At 38.4% G+C, this 15,772-nt stretch overlaps 1 protein-coding gene across 7 annotated transcripts in view; it reads right to left on the bottom strand.

Annotated features, from left to right (window-relative positions):
• Window positions 1-678: 678 nt before the first annotated feature.
• The window catches only part of NRG4 (neuregulin 4), a 56,067-nt gene continuing 40,973 nt past the window's right edge, over window positions 679-15,772 (bottom strand). For 3 of the 7 annotated variants that reach the window (XM_056345657.1, XM_056345656.1, XM_056345654.1), the window contains exons 4-8: window positions 13,199-13,348; window positions 8,301-8,380; window positions 8,117-8,206; window positions 6,637-6,746; window positions 2,333-5,130 (exon numbers count right to left, since the gene is read on the bottom strand). In XM_056345657.1, the coding sequence (XP_056201632.1) occupies window positions 8,187-8,206; window positions 8,301-8,380; window positions 13,199-13,348 (250 nt within the window). In that variant the 3' untranslated portion in view covers window positions 2,333-5,130; window positions 6,637-6,746; window positions 8,117-8,186. Of the gene's footprint in view, window positions 1,539-2,332; window positions 5,131-6,636; window positions 7,120-8,116; window positions 8,207-8,300; window positions 8,381-13,198; window positions 13,349-15,772 lie in introns of those variants that run through there. The other 4 variants (XM_056345655.1, XM_056345659.1, XM_056345660.1 and 1 more) reach the window with 4 other exon arrangements.

Raw genomic sequence — 15,772 nt, 5'->3', positions numbered from 1 at the left:
GGTTGCCTCCTTTGGCTCTCTTGTAGCATGATGCTCTCTATTATAAACACTAAAATCCAGAGTGCTAAAAATTAAGACTACCTGGTATCTTTAAGTTCCTTTAAAACATTTTTGCTTTATCATTTAAAATTGTGAGGCACACAAGATCTGACCATGTCCTGTTTATGTAGGGCCTTTAAACAAGATCTGTGCTTTTGCATGTTTTTCCCATGCTTCTACATCAGTCGCCTGCTTTGACTGCTGCAGCTGGAATGCAGTATTGCAAGGTTCGAGTAAGTAAATTCAGCAGCCTCAGTACAGCTAATTAATACATTTGCTGCCTTTTAAATTCTTTCCTCCCTTTTATTTTCACTTAATAATAGAATGACAAGAAAGTAAGATTAATTTTGCACCATTTCATCACGCTTTTAAATGCCAAATCAGGCAGCTGGCCCGTTTTCAGTGTAGTAAACCCAAAATACTTGGTTGTACGTTGTACAACAAAGTAATGATATTTTTCTTTACATGTACCAACCAAGAGTACATTGGGCAACCTTCTGCCCATGTCTAGTAAAAACTTTTCCTGAATTTGGCCTGACGAGCTGGGGTAGAGGCATGTGTGTGGTGTTAGCCGTTGGTATCCGTGGGCACTGAGCACAGGCAGCCTTGCTGGTGGCTGTGTTGATGGGGTTTTGTTGGGGTTTTTTTTTTTTTTGGTTTGTTTTAGTTAGAAGGCAGAGGATGAGCTGTGAACTCCCAGTGGCCACCTAGGGGTAGATTAGTAAGTGTGGGTGTGAGCTGGAAAATGTGTAGTTACTGTATTTAGAAGGAAATGGAGTATGCCTGAATTTTAAGAGAAGTCTCATGGGAGGCGTGTGCCTGGTTTTTTCAGCAGAACCTGAATGTCACGTTTGGCCCTTTCTGTCTGCATAAGCTGCATGTTTAACAGGAGGCAAAGAAAATGTTTCACTTCTGTAACTGGACAGGATCCCTGTAGCTGTTGCCATGAGTTAGGGCTAGTCAGCATCGCTATACCATAAGCCTGTGACCTTTTAACTAACTTTTTGCTATAGTAGAAGTAAATCATAGAATCATTTTGGTTGAAAAAGTCCTTTGAGATGCTGATGTCCAAGCGTTAAAAGTAGATCAGCTGTGCATCCTGAGCAACACCGCGAATGCACCCAGAAGTGTCCAAAGCAGCAGGCGGCAAGCTGCAGTGTGGGCGCAGCGGAACAGGGAAGGCAGGCGCGGTTTGGAAAGGCTGATCGGCAGCGAGTGGCTGAGGGCACTTAAGGGGTAAGCACAGTACAGAAAGGATCTGTGGGGGGAGCTCCCAAGAGCCTGCAACAGAGTCCAGCAGCATCTCTCCAGCCTCGGGGAGTGGGGATGAGCCCGGTGAGCCCAGAACCATGGGCTGCATCGCTACACTGCCTCTCCTAGACTTCCAGGCAACAGGGAAGTAGTGCAATTGATAACAGTGCAACCTCTGTGATTAAAGTTCTGCTATCCAAATTCATCTTGCCCCCACACTGCCATTTGCTCTTCAACCACGACAACTCCTAAGTGAAATCAAAATGTATTTGCTTTAACAGTGCATGTACCAAAAGGCAGGGCTCGTTCTTAATTGATGGACAGTTTTGCAGTGCAATATATAGCTGTCACTCAAAAAACAACCATGAAGCTTTAAAGTAGGCAAAGTTAAATGAATATTCAGCAACTGGGGCAAACGTGAATAGCAGGACTGCTCTGAAGATAATTAATCTGCAGTGCTGATGGTGATACATTTCCAGCAAGAGACTATAATCCCTAAGTGATCACAACTGGATTTTGCTTTCGTTAAGAAAAAAAAGAAAACTTTCAAAGTCACAAGACCTGCAGGGAGAAGTGATGGTTTTGCTGACAAAAGGTAAAAGACATTCTTTTTTTCTTACGTTTTGAATATGAAAAATGTTCCGTTGCACATCCGTTCTTAATGCATCGTGCAATTAAGTGAACTGTAAGTTTTAGAAGTACAAAAAATAGGCAGGCAGTGTAATGTGTGAGCTCATACTTGCATGACCAAACCAGCAATTCCCAAACATTAAATTATTACTGTAATTTTTATATTAAAATTACTGACCCAAAATCCCTCTCATTACAGGAAGTTTCTGTAACATGCAGTTGTAAGAAAGTGAGAGGACAAAGAGCCAGATTGCTCCTGTTGAGTTTACTTATTTGTGTTTCTCTTTCAGAGAAGCAGCTCTGTAGTGGTGCTCATTAGCTTTCATATAAGACACTAAGTTTGGTATTAGCCTCATTTTTCTGAACCCCTACTGTGGCCAAATGAGAGAACAATTTAAAAAAACACTTGCCATTCAGATGCCTACTTCTGTTTTACTCAATGGAATGATACAGGAAAGTAACGTTTGAGGTCTGGAAGTTTATATAGTTAAGTCACAAAGACAGTAAACATGTACATTTAAATGGCCTTCTCTAGGGTCTTTTGTAATTTCTGCGCACTCTGCAAATATTAAGAACATAATTATTTCCCCACCATGTAATTATTTTTCATGATTATATTGTGGGGAAGAAATTTTTTTTTTTTTACTGTTACGAGTCTGAGGTAGATCTCTAAAATACATTCCATCTTAATACAGCTGTTGTATTTTGTGCACACAAAAGCAGGCAAGATAAACGTTAAGACTCTAATTATCAAATTTCTTACTTGATTTTTTTCCTGTTCCCAAGCTGTTTCTCAGCCAGGGACAGGCTCCAGAAGAGGCTGGTTTGGAAGGGCCCTGCATTAGCCCCAAGTTCTCTCTAGGAATGTGTCTCTTGCAACTACAGGCTCAAAGGTATGCAGCAAGGTAAATTGTGCTAAGTCCTGGTGGTGGCGGGGTGTGCCTTGGTCCTGTACCCCAGTTCTGGGTCAAACAAATACGACTTCAAACACTGTGGGACCCTTGTACTGATTATTCTGTGCCCACCAGCACTTCATAACGAGACATAATGAGGGTATTTTCCTAAACAGACAACATATAGCTACAGCAAAAAACTACAAACCTTTTGTTCCAAAGGAGATGCATAAGATAGGTTTGGATTTTTTGGAAATATTACCCAGATACTTACGTTAGAATTATTAGCAGAGAAATAGCTAATTGGAATTTTTTTCAAGTGCTTTGATAATTTAGGAGCAAAAACTTTATTCCTAAATCAGTGGGATTTGTGCTTCCAAGCGCTTTTAAAAAGCAACGTATAATTTGTCATCATGACATTTCACAGATCCTCACTGAGATTAGCAGGTAGCACAAACTTCTCAAAATAAATGTTTTAGAGTGATTCCTGTCATTGAATCAGTGGCAGTCATGTCACCTTCTCTGAGATAATTTTCACAGCTATAAGAGTTAGAAACAGCTTTTTTAACGTAAGCTTGTCTTAGCTAAGTTGCCAGCATGGCAGCAGTAAGAGCAAACACTAATCCCCTCAAAACAGGAACTCTCCTAGAATCTCCAGAACAGGTGAAAATGACTGAATAGTTTGAAACAGCAGCAAATTCTGTGATGGAGAGCATAGATTCAAATTAGAGAGCCCTGTTAAAAAATGCCACCAGTGGGTGCTCAGCTACATTTTTAGAGCCCATCATTTCCCTGTTCAAAAGTTCTATGCAAAATACATTGAGAGGATAATTTGAAAACAGTCTCTTTCAACGTACACTGAAAAAGAAGGTTCAAATCTTACACAGACATACAGGTGCTTTTGGAAGTGTTAGAGGTTGGTTGTAGTTGCAATTTGGGGCATGAAAACAGCAGTGTCTTCCTGCCATTTCAGGTTCTACAGCCGCAGGTTCTGTTTACACGCACTTAGCTAGCTACAGAAATAATTCCTTGCGAAAGGTTTTGTGGAGTATCAGTCCCAAACATGGAACTGAGTGGCAACCTGCCTATGGGCATTTCACAAAACTTGTATTTGGTACTGTGCTATCAAGAAACTGATCCGACATTACATGCAGATTATGTTGAACAGGTTACAATTGAAAGAAAAGCAAGAACAGGCTTTGGATAAACACAAGCAGACAGTTACACACAATAATGAAGAAGTTTTTGGGTTTGGTTTTTTTTTTTTTTCTTTGCTCATTTTCCTCCAAAGTGCAGGAAATACTGCAGTACTTTCTTGAAAAAAGCCTTTTCCACTGATCTCAACCACAAAACCCAAATAATTTATGTCTGGATTCTTCTGGTTATTCCATATAATCTGAGATACAGGAATATTCCATCTCTTCATTTAAGTGTATATATGTCAACAAAAGGCATTATAACTGAGAGAGGTACAGTGAACATACACATCCTGGTAATCTAAACAACATCGCCAGAGAATCATAACACAATTTAGTTCTAGGGTTTTTTTTCAAACTTGAACAGGTATGTCTTCATTAATATCCCTGGGTCTGAATATGGTCATAGTACAAGTAAAAACTCTTACCCAAACTAATCCACGGTCTTTTCAATTTTTACTGGAGATAGCTTTATGTCCTTTAAATCTGAAAGGGTGCTAAATGCCAAAGGAACATAATTGAGCGGGTTGGGTTGAGTTGTTTCATTTTTTAATGTAGAAAAGTTGGCTGTCTGATGTTAAGTCCATAACCACCTCTGGCTAAAGCTCTCCCTGTCCCTGAGCATCCCTTTCTGGGCAAGTATGTCCTGATACAGGAACAGCTGAACACGCAGCAGGAATTTCCCCTTTCAGGTAAGCTCACAGCTTTCCCTTTCTGCCTGGACTCGGGTCAGTTTGGTAGCTCCTAGTCAGAACGCTCACAACAGACAGCAGTGGCACAGACACCGTTTCTGTTGTGGTAAGTTCTCTCCTTCATTTCTCCTCTGCTTTCCATTTTCAAATAACTGAATCATACTACCAGAACCTCTCTACTGCTCTTCAAAGATGCAGGGCCAGAAGGAAATTTTTTTTTTTTTGAGTGCAGTAAATTGTGAAGGGGTCGCACAACATCGAAGGTACCTTTAAAATGGGAAGTGGTATCAAACGGACTTCCTGTTGGTCTTCCCGCTTAATATTTAACAATATAAATCAAAAGACTATGCAGCACAGAGAAATCCTCTTGTTTTCTTTGGAGAGCCATTCCTTCTTCTTTCATTTTACTTTGCCCCAGTGTTTGGGCTACTAATGAAAAAAAATTGCATACTCAGTAACATAAGCAAATTCTTACTTAGGTCTATAAAGAGATTTCCTGCTAATGGCTGGCATTTCATTCTGCAAGTGATCAAAAGGGTTTTGCAAAACATTATGAAGAGACCATTACTACAAGATTCTGGAGGGAAAACATGATCCTCAGGTATAAAAGAATTTTTGCCGTAAGACTATTAATAAATTGTTGTGTAATCATATTAGTGGAGGTTCCTAGGAAACTGGTCTTTTCCGCTCTTCTTCCCTCCATAACCTTTCAGCTGGTGGAGAGGTAATTTTAAAGACGAGATCTTGCGTTTCATGAAGTCAGGAGTCAAGCAGGGAAGAGAAACCTTATTACTCATCCCTGCATATACACCTAACACTGTTTTTGTACTCCAGTGACTCCAACCACATGAACTGATCCACTGGAACTGGTGTTTCCTTAGCTTTATTGCTCACAGGACTACTTGCTTAGTTATGTAAGCAAGTATTGCTAGGGAGTCTTGTAGTATTTTATTAAATTGTATGTAATGTTGGCTACCCTGTAGTTTCTGTGGCTTTCGACCACCTTAACATGAATTTGTAGCTTGATCTCATTTTGACCTGAACATCATATTCACAAAGCTTGTGAACTGAAAGAATTAATTTTAGAAGCTGAAATGTTCTCAGATGCAATGGGTGTGAAGCAGTCTGAATCACTAATAGGACTTCCTTCAAAGATAACACTGTTTCATAAATCAACTTGTTTGCATTTAAACATGGTTTTAGTTTATTCGTCCTCACATTTTGTACAACTTGTTTCCCAAATAATGCAAACAAGATTGGTAACAGTGAGTAACTCTGCTATGTCTGTCTAGGAAGCTGAGAGGGTTCTAAGAGTTTATAGACTACAACTTCAGTCCATTTATCGCTTACATCTTCTATTAATATTTCCTTCCAGAATTTCCACTTAAGGTAACCACAAGCCTTTTCCTTCTTCAATGAAAACAGTATACCAAACTTCATTAAGTCTGAATGTCTCATGAGCGGTAACATATGGAAGTTACCAAACAGCAGTTGTCTCTGACTAATTTCCACCGAGGCTGTGCAAAGTACTTGAGGTAATACTGATTCCAATGTAGCTGTCAGTACTGCCATAGATCTCCTAAGCTCTCTATTTAGCAGTGGCATGTCCTTCTGTGATGAAAAATCACTTTTATGTTTCCCAGCCTTTAAAATAGTATTATCAGCTTCCTTCGGAGTACCTGCTAAAGGTTTGAAGTCCAGAAAATAATATAACAGATCAGTTAATTTGGGGAGAAAGTGATCTTTCAGTGCTTCGTATAACTTAATCTCTGGATCAGGTCCTCTACTTGACTTGGTGCCCTCAGATTCTCCATTTAGATGCCGAGTGTTAACTTGGATTTTAACCTCTCTGTCATGAGTTCTCAGAAGGTAATGTATTTTTCTGTTTTGTTTTCTACAAGCTATTACAATATGGTTTTCTCTTTGACTTCTTACCTTACACACTGTAACAGCATGTCTCTTCTTCTCTGTCTTGTGGTAATTTTGTCTACGTTGATAGAAAATACACGCTATGTTTTCTGACACTACAGCATGGAGTAGACACCCTAGAAACAGAAGGTTATTCAACATTTTCTTTGCACCTGTATTTTTATACATGTCCAGATTGTTTATTTCAGAGATAGGAAATCTGTATTCTGCATTTTCTCCCTTTGCAATTACTGAAGTTTTCTCAATTAATTTTCTCTTCAATACAACCTTATAAATCCCATATAATGAGCTGCTAGGTGATGTGCCATTATGGAAACGTGTCTGATTTTTGCTGGTTTCAACCTCCAGTGCTAGGAATGAGTTGAAAAGAGAATGGTTCAGTTCACATTTTCTATGCCTCTGACTAACCGGACAGTCTCTTTCTGTTGTCAAGGCAGAAAGAGAGATGGACCGTGTCATTTGGTCTGTCTTCGTCTGAGAAAGAGAATCCTGTGAGGAACCAGACAGTGATATATAATATACTGGTGTGATTAACAAATGGTTACGTGAATAAAACAAATACATTTTTAGAGAGGGAAGCACTTGTTCAGCCAAGACCCCTGTCTGGATAATATTTTGTGTCAAGAATGGACCTGATGAATAAAATTCCTCAATTCTAGTATCTGAAATATCAACTGGAAAATGTAAAGTAAGGTTTAAATCTCCCTCAGCAGCGAGATTTTCAGAAGGAAGCAAGACAAAATAAAACCATCAAGGAAAGTGTCTTGCTTAATATTAGGGACGTATACTGAACAAAAGGTAAATACTCTGCCTAGTAAACTTCTTTTAACCATTACCAATCTCTTTTCTTAATATTTTGTTTTAATTTGAATTAAAATATTGTGTCAGGAAGCTGGCTAATATACTAGCAGTGGTACCTCATCTTTATGTTTTCTTACTATTAAAAAAAAAAAAGAAGAAAAGAAAGAAGAGTCAGTATTAGCTGGAGAAAGGTACTTCCCCCCCCCCCCCCCCCCCCAATCTGGTAAGTGTATCTGAAACAAGACAATTCTGGACATGTATCACAGGTATAAATTTTGAAACTACAGAGCCAAGACAGTCCTCAGCTCCTCGGGGGCAATCTCGTGAAAAAGGACAATCCTGCGAAAAACGCATAGTATTACCTCACACTAAAACCCCTATGATTATCTTATATTCTCTGCAGTGAAAGAAAAAAAAGATTCGTATTTCCCATGTAGTAAACCCCCAAATTATCTCATGCTTCTACCTGTGCATTACTGAAAACAGTAACTTGTCATGAAAAATCTCAAAAAATTTAAACAAATTATACTGATTGTAGTGATTTCTGTATAATTTGATATGCCTTTAAAAATACATAGAAACTCTAGTAAGTGCAACTGTTTATGTCTTAGTTGCAGTCTTCTCCAAGACATCTACTGATGTCTACGCTTCCTATTTCAGACTACTTTCTTCTCGTCTTGCTTACCGCATCATCCTCTACAGCTGTTGTATTCTTAGGGTTGCTCTGCATGTTCTTTTCCCACCATTCTTCCACTCTAATGCTCTGTTATTATTTCTGAAAAGTAAACAAAACATATGCTTTTAATTAAAGAAAGCTTCCTCCCCTGCCTTCTGTATGGAGTCCAGTCATTTAACTTCAAGGTACTCACTGTTGCAGCCATTGCTGCTTGTAGTCTCAACCAGGCTGGCACCACACTCCGAAGAACTTGTCCTTGGAATTGAAGCTTTCCTGACCATAAGAAACAAAACCACAGACAACAGGGAGGAAAAAAAAAAATCCCACACTCAGAGTGAAAAAAGTTATCAGAGAAGACATACATTAATTGAACGATGCTTCACTGCAAAAAGTGACATGGATCTTCAGCAATTACTTTCTAACACTGAACATTTTTGACAAGCACTTATTCAAGGGAAAAGAACAGAGATCAGCACTTGGAACTACATGACTTCTTCCCTAAAGCTAATGTTCCCGTTTGATTTCTCCAGTCTTTAAGCAATTAGTAGCTATCACAAAATGATTTAATTTTTCATTAACTCTCAGCATTTGGAAGTGAAATATCAATAATGTGATATTTTCCACACCTTCTTGAGGAGAAACAGATCTGTTTAAGCAGATCTGATCTCTTGCTTTCTTTTTCGCTTTCTTTTAATAGTAATTAGGCATCTGCTCTCTTGAGACGAGTCATGAGCTGTTCTCCTTTCTGTCCAGTTTGTGTCCTGCGGTGATACAACTCCTCCACAAAGTCTGTCATCTTGGACAGCTTAAATGGCTTTATTCCTAGACCCTGTTGTTTTGGCTGGCTGAGTTCCTGTTCATCAATACGCACTTTACCTAGTTTGGCATTTCAACATGGACTTATAATAAAGTACAGAAAGGAACTGCAGGTTTATTTTAGTTTTCCCTAAGATTTTCTCTATTCCTCTAAGCTGTGTGTGTGGCATTCAGGCCTCTATTGTTTCTAAATAAAAGCTGGCTTATGTGGATTCTATACTGATCAGCTACCTTATTCTTCCAGTAACCCTTGTGCAATATGTTTCTAGAGAAAGAAGGCCAGATGAACCTGTACTGATAGGTGAATTGCTTACAGCAAAATATGCCATTTGTTATGGCGTATTCAGTATATGCCTTAGTAAAAACAAAATAGCAAGGATTTTTGCATACTTCCCTGTTTTCCCCAGGTCAAAGTGATAGGCTTTATCGGTACCATTTGTTGGCAGGGTGTGTACGTGTGCTTGTGTCAAGACAGAGAGCGGCTAGATCTGGATTTGCTCTACCTCCAAACTCTCTGCTCTACTAACAGGATATGCAGCTCCTGGGCCTATTAGCTGCACAGAAGCCTACTCCAATCCAGGATGGTTTTTTTGGTGTTAAATAGCAAATCGCTCTCAAAAAAACAGTTCTGATTTAAAAAAACCCAAAACAACAACATAGAGATATATATAAGTTTTGCATTCATAATGTAAGTATTTTACTATCTTTATTAGTATTAGCTAAAATACAATTGCTGGCCTGATGCCGTATCTTCTAGTGAATCCCAATAGTTAGAAATAGCAACAGTTTTGTGTGCTGAGCTTTTACAGGAAGGTAGCAAACTGAACTGAGCATGCTCTTTAAAGATCAGGATTCCCCCTTTGACAGAGAAGCAACATTTATTGCCTGTGAAACAACACAGTCCTGGAGAAAACTTGATAAAGTAACATAGGAAGCTAACGTATTGAACTGGTTTTCACATTAATTTTGGGTGTGGACAGTACTGTTCTTACGAATTTCTACAATATGATATAAAGTTGGTTTATAGGACTCACCTTTGAGGAGACACAAAAGCATATTTTTTTCTTTTCAAAAACATCCCTCATTGTTTTTTCAGAAAGTAAATTAAAGCTACTCACTTTACTATCCGAATAATTATATTCTGTCAATCTGAGACTCGGTAAGATAGCTCTATAGTAGCCTTTCCTGCAGCAGGTTCCAGCAAATGAGACTACTGTTTATCTTTTCCAGTTTTAAGACGCCCTTTTTCATCACCAGTCCTTGACCACTCTCTCCCTCTTATTTCCCTCCATTCTCTGCTGTTCCTTTCACTTAAACCTTCAGTTCTTTTCCTCTTTTGTGTTCTACTTATCATCACTGTCACCCTCTAGCCATTTCATATACTGTTTCTTCATTATCTCTGATTTCCTCTCTTTCTCATTGTAGGTTTGCTTTCCCAAACCATACCATCTTGATGAATCCTAGTAAATCAAATACAGCATGAAATCAGCCTAACAGCAGATTGTTGGCAGACTGGAAAAAACAAATCCTCGGCTGATAAAAATTTAATGACTCAGCTAAATATAAAAGGAGAATTCTCCCACTGTTCACCCAGAGCTTTTCCTATGCAGCCCTCTTTTATGGGTTACTTTCACCGTTACTTGTGATTTGGTTTTCTAAGCAGAGCAATGAAATCCTTTCTTTCTACCCGTGTACACTGAATGGATTTGTTTGTAGGGAGCATTCAATGCACGTGCACATGCCTGGTCCTGAAATCTGCCCCAAGCAACCTGAGAGGAAAAAAACTTGGAAGGCGGGTGAAAGTGATGACAGGGACAAGAAAAAAAGAGCACTGATTTTCTAAATTCTAAAAGATGTGATGTATAATTTTAGGGATTCAATTACTGTATCCTAAATTGCGCTTAGTATCTCCTCTTCTGCATCTCTTCATATTGCATTACTGTTTATACTAAAACCACACTAGACTCCCCTGCTGGAAGAGCCACGGAAATGCTTACTAACACACAGTGTGGGGGAAAAAGCTCTCTGCTTTCTGATTCTGGATCAAACATATTGGTTAATACAGTGTAATAGTGGGAATTTCATAGCACAATATTTTTCTTAACATTTTAAATGTAATATATTCTATCAAATGGGCAAGTCAAGGATGATGTAAACTCTCTGCTAACCCTTAAAAGCCCCAGTTCCCTCCTCTTCCAGAATGTGATACAGGTGGTAGATTTGTGGGGGGAAAAAATTACAGCAATATTAATGATATCTGCTAGCAATAATCCTTGTTTATATAGCTGAAAAGAGGGGAGTAGATTAAAGTATCCTCTTGAGATTCCTCTTATATGTTGGTCACTTCAGTCAAGAGATAAGGACTTCTAGATGTAAAGAGTTTCTTTAATAGATGAGTTCTTTAGCAGATGACAGTGCTACATCAGCCTCTGGAGTGTAAAGGTAAGACAATTCAATTTTTAGCCAGTTACATTCTTTTCTTTACACTAAAGAAGTTGATAGTGATTTTATGAGATTTCCCAGGTTGGCCTGGTATGTAAGATAGGTTCAAGAGCAACTATGTTAAGACTGAGTTGCTGCCCTTGTTAATTTTCTAATAAAAAGGCTCTACTACGTGTTCTGCCGGTTAGGTAAAGCTTGAGTAAATCGATCTTCTATAAAGAGAGTAGCTGAGGTTCATCTTCCAACTGTCTAATGAAAGACTTGCACAGACCTGTCACTGCTGTTAGTCTAAGCTTCTGTACTTTGCAGTGCAAGGCTCTGACCATAAAACTCAGCAGACTGTCCCCAGTCTTCCCCAAATTTTACTGTATGCAAGAGGACAAGGATCTTTTAACAGCTTACTCTCTGAATTCTCTGCTCTCTGAAGCCCTTTTTTCCTCTTCTCAGAGACAGGCTTTACTTCTAAAGAAATACTCTCCATACCTCTGTGAGACTTGAATTAATTTTTCTTTAGTTATTTAAAGCTGCATTCTGTTCTAATAACTTTATAGTAATTTGCAAATGTTTGTTAGCGAACAAATGCTGCGGCATTCCACTGCTAAGACAAGATTAATTAAATAAAATTACTAAGGTGGGGAGTAACCTTTACAACAAGTTTTTTTTATTAATACAAACTGTTTTATCAAAAGCTCTCCCATCTCTTCTAAATATATTCAGCTACGGGAAAAACTGGCATTCAATGGGTTTCCATGACAGCAGCTGAGGTAAAACTAGACCAGCTGTTCCAAAGGTTGCTCACTGAAAGGCACTGATCACAGAGGTTGATTTGGCATTGTGATTACAGGAGAGCAAAGAACAGAATTGCAAGAACCTTAGGTTATCATAACCAAGGAGAAATGCAGCATAGGAGGCAGAGGAAGAGGCTGCAATCCTGTGATGGCGGAGAAGTACAGGGGCTAGTAAGTTGCCTCATAAAGGCATAAATTAACAGTGTATGACAAAATGAGCTCTTACAAAAAGTAAACTCTAAAAACAAGAGGAGACATAAGAGGTTGACTTGTGTACATAAATGCAGCAAGTAAGTGAAGACAGTAAGTTTGTTTGGGTTTGGTGTGTAAGTGTACGGATATATGTACAGCATCAAATCGTTGACTTAATCCCAGTAACTGCTTCTGGGTTTCCAGTCAGTCCTAATGTGCCTGAAAGAACTGAAACCAAACCTGCAGCACTTGCTCTCTAGCACTGACATTTTCATGCTACTCAAACGTGGATCATCCTGGATAAATGAGTTAGCCCTCTGATTTATTCTAGATGTTAGTTAGCTAATAAACATCTACCTGAGATTATTCTTGAATTGTATTCTTTCCTTCATTCTCCTCTTTTAAACCAGGAGCTGTAAAGGAATTGGGAGCTAATGGCACCAGTTGGTTTGGCTGCCAATTCAATGCAGTGGACCAGTTTCTGATCCTTAAGCACTTTGGTAATTTGCTTCTGCTTCTCAATCTTTGGACAACGTAAAGGTTGACTAATGTTTTAAAATGTTAGCACTATCTCTAGGTAGACTGTAAAATCCCTCAGAAATGGGTGTACTACATGTATTTTTTTACAAAACAACTATAGGTAGTAGCTAGAAAAGACACTGAGAAAACTAAAAGCCAGGAAGTAAACTATTACAAGCAACAAGTTAAAGACATCCACATTAATTATGCTGAATAACCATACAAACCTTATGGATAATTCATCACATACTTTTACATTCAAATAATCAGTACATGATTACCAGAAGAAATTTCTACTTGATTAAATAGCTTCAGCACTCTGAAGCACTTTTACCTGCAAAGGAAGTAGAATGCTCCAATTACAAGGACTCCTAGAAGAAGAAGTGAAGCCAAGAAAGCTGCGAACAGGTCACCTTTTGCTTGGGACTTGATGCTGGGCAGCAAAACTTCCTCGCAACGGGCTCCTGTGTAGTTCTCAATACACCTGGGAAACCAAGTGTTATTGGGATTACATGGTAATTTGTCATCTAATATGCAAAGCACAAAGGCTTCTTTTGGTCTTAAGTGGGGAGTGAACTTGTTATGGCATAATTCAACATTTATATTTGCTTCACAGCAAGCCTTATTATGGAATTTCCACTTGCCTCATATTTGTGGAACAAAGGGAATTGGGTACATTGGGCATCTAGTTTACATTCTGATCCATACTGCTTTTCTATATTAAACCATATTTTCTGAATATATTCATTGGATTAGTAATATACTTCACAGTGGTGTACTTTGCAGTTAAATCTGTCTCCTCCGCTAGCATATTTAATTAATTAAATCCACTTCATTAGTGTTAACTGTGTCACCCCACTGTTTCTCGTAGAGCAGTCACGCATTCTTCTCCCCCTTTCATGTAACTTGCTAGCTGTCCTTTGAAGGGCTAGTACTGTCAGCTAAATAGATCAAGGAAATGGGAATTCATTGAGTCAGAGTACACCTTAAATTGCAGGAGTAGTTTGTGAGGTGTAACAATTCATGCCAGAACATGTTATGTGCTTGGTGAATGACCCTCTCCTGGAGAGAACTATAAAAGTCTTCCCCACCATGATAATTTTATGTATTGAGCTTCTGAAAATTTCTTCTGAAGAAAGACTTAAACTGAATGTGGTATTTTACCATGGTAAAATGTTATGATATTTTATGAAAAATAAATAAAACGGCTTAGTAATTCATATTGAGTCAAAAATCGATAGGTTGAACCTAAACTGATCTTCATTTGTCTTATACTTTGCACTTACTCTGCTAAGTTTTCTTAAGGAATTTACTGCCTTACAGAAAATGGAAAGCACTTTATTCAGTAACTATATTCTGCATGTGTCTTTTATACATGTAAATTTGCTTCTCTCTAGTTGTATTACTAAAGATCTTGCTCCCTCTTGCTATTTCTGGCACTGAAGTCATAATAGTCTGTGACATAAGCAATTTCAGGCTCCAGCTGAGAAAAATGGGCTAAACTCCATAACATACTTGAAGTTCTCAACTGCCATTGGCAGCTGCAAAGTATAATTTCAGATGAGGGATAAGAAGGCGGAGTGGGGAGGAACTAGCAAAAAAGAAAGAAGTCTAGCGTATCTAAATAAGATAAATGGATCACAGTGAACATACCAAGATGCATGCTTGATGTGACTCCCAGCACCACTTTCTGTAGAATATGGACCTTCTGGTCTAAACTATTGTGCAAAGAATTACTACCATGTCTTTCAATTCTTTGCCTTTGGGAATAAAATGGAAGATTTAGACACTAGAAAAAAGATTTAATTATTATCGTATATAAAAGTTGTGCAACTGATCAAACAGCCACCATTTACTAAGGACACTTTTCAAAATGCCTATGTTTGACTGCTGGGAGAAGGAAGGACTGCTCTGATTGCTTGAGATAATGTCCCAGATATTTACAGTAAGTATAGTGGCATTTCAGTGGCCTATTTCTGAAATAGTGTAGAATACTTTGAGAAGTGTAGTTTAGGGCATTGTTCTCTAGCAAGTGTGAGAGAAATGCTTTGAAGAACTGAATAGAATAACAGGGATAGAAAATGGGATATAAAATTCATAGAAGTATTGAATACCAATGAAAACTGGAGACTAATGCAAGGCTAAAATTATACAGGAAGGAAAAAAAACGGGTTTTTGCATCAAAGACTCATGGAAAAGTTCTAGAGAATGGGTGTAAAGGGAGTAAGTCAGTCGCCTAAAGAGAAAAATGAAGTAGGAGGAAGAGAAGATAGTCCTAGATGAAGAAAGTTGCAAATAGGATTAGGTAAAAGGCTAGGATTAGAGAACTGTTGACATCCAGTAGAGTGCATGGAAGCCATATTCATATTCTGTGAAGACCATGGGGAAAAAAGTGGGAATGTGATGGCAGTGTAGCAAGAGGATCACTGAGATCGTGGCCACTTTCTACTAAACAGAAAATGGAACCAGATGCTTAAGGTAGCCACAAGCCCTCAAGAGCAGCCAGAAGGCCTAAGACTGTAAGGGGAAAACTATAGCCAGTATGAATCCAAGGTTATAGCAAAGGGAAACAGACATACACTAAAAAAGCACATGCAAAACTGAAACATGTTAGATGCTGAACCTATTAATTCTTCCTGGATAAAACAAAAAAAAGTTTTAGAAACATGTTTTCCATGACTTGCCAGTTAGTATCTGTTAGTAACAGACAGTATCTGTTTAACTGTGTTCAACGGATTGAGGATTGCAAAGCTACCTTCACTTTCTCTAGGCTGACTTGTTGACACACTTGCTGGAAGTGATTCCATGCTGTGTTGAAAATACTGTCATATAACCTAAAAATTATGGAGGTTTTCATAGCAGCAGCAACAATGAGATGAGCTATATCTTGGTTGTATTTAAATAAACA

This window comes from Falco biarmicus, chromosome 7 (genome assembly GCF_023638135.1).
Source record: "Falco biarmicus isolate bFalBia1 chromosome 7, bFalBia1.pri, whole genome shotgun sequence".
Taxonomy (NCBI): domain Eukaryota; kingdom Metazoa; phylum Chordata; class Aves; order Falconiformes; family Falconidae; genus Falco; species Falco biarmicus.
The sequence above is the reverse complement of the archived record's forward strand: the minus strand, read 5'-3'. Positions and strand labels throughout refer to the sequence as shown.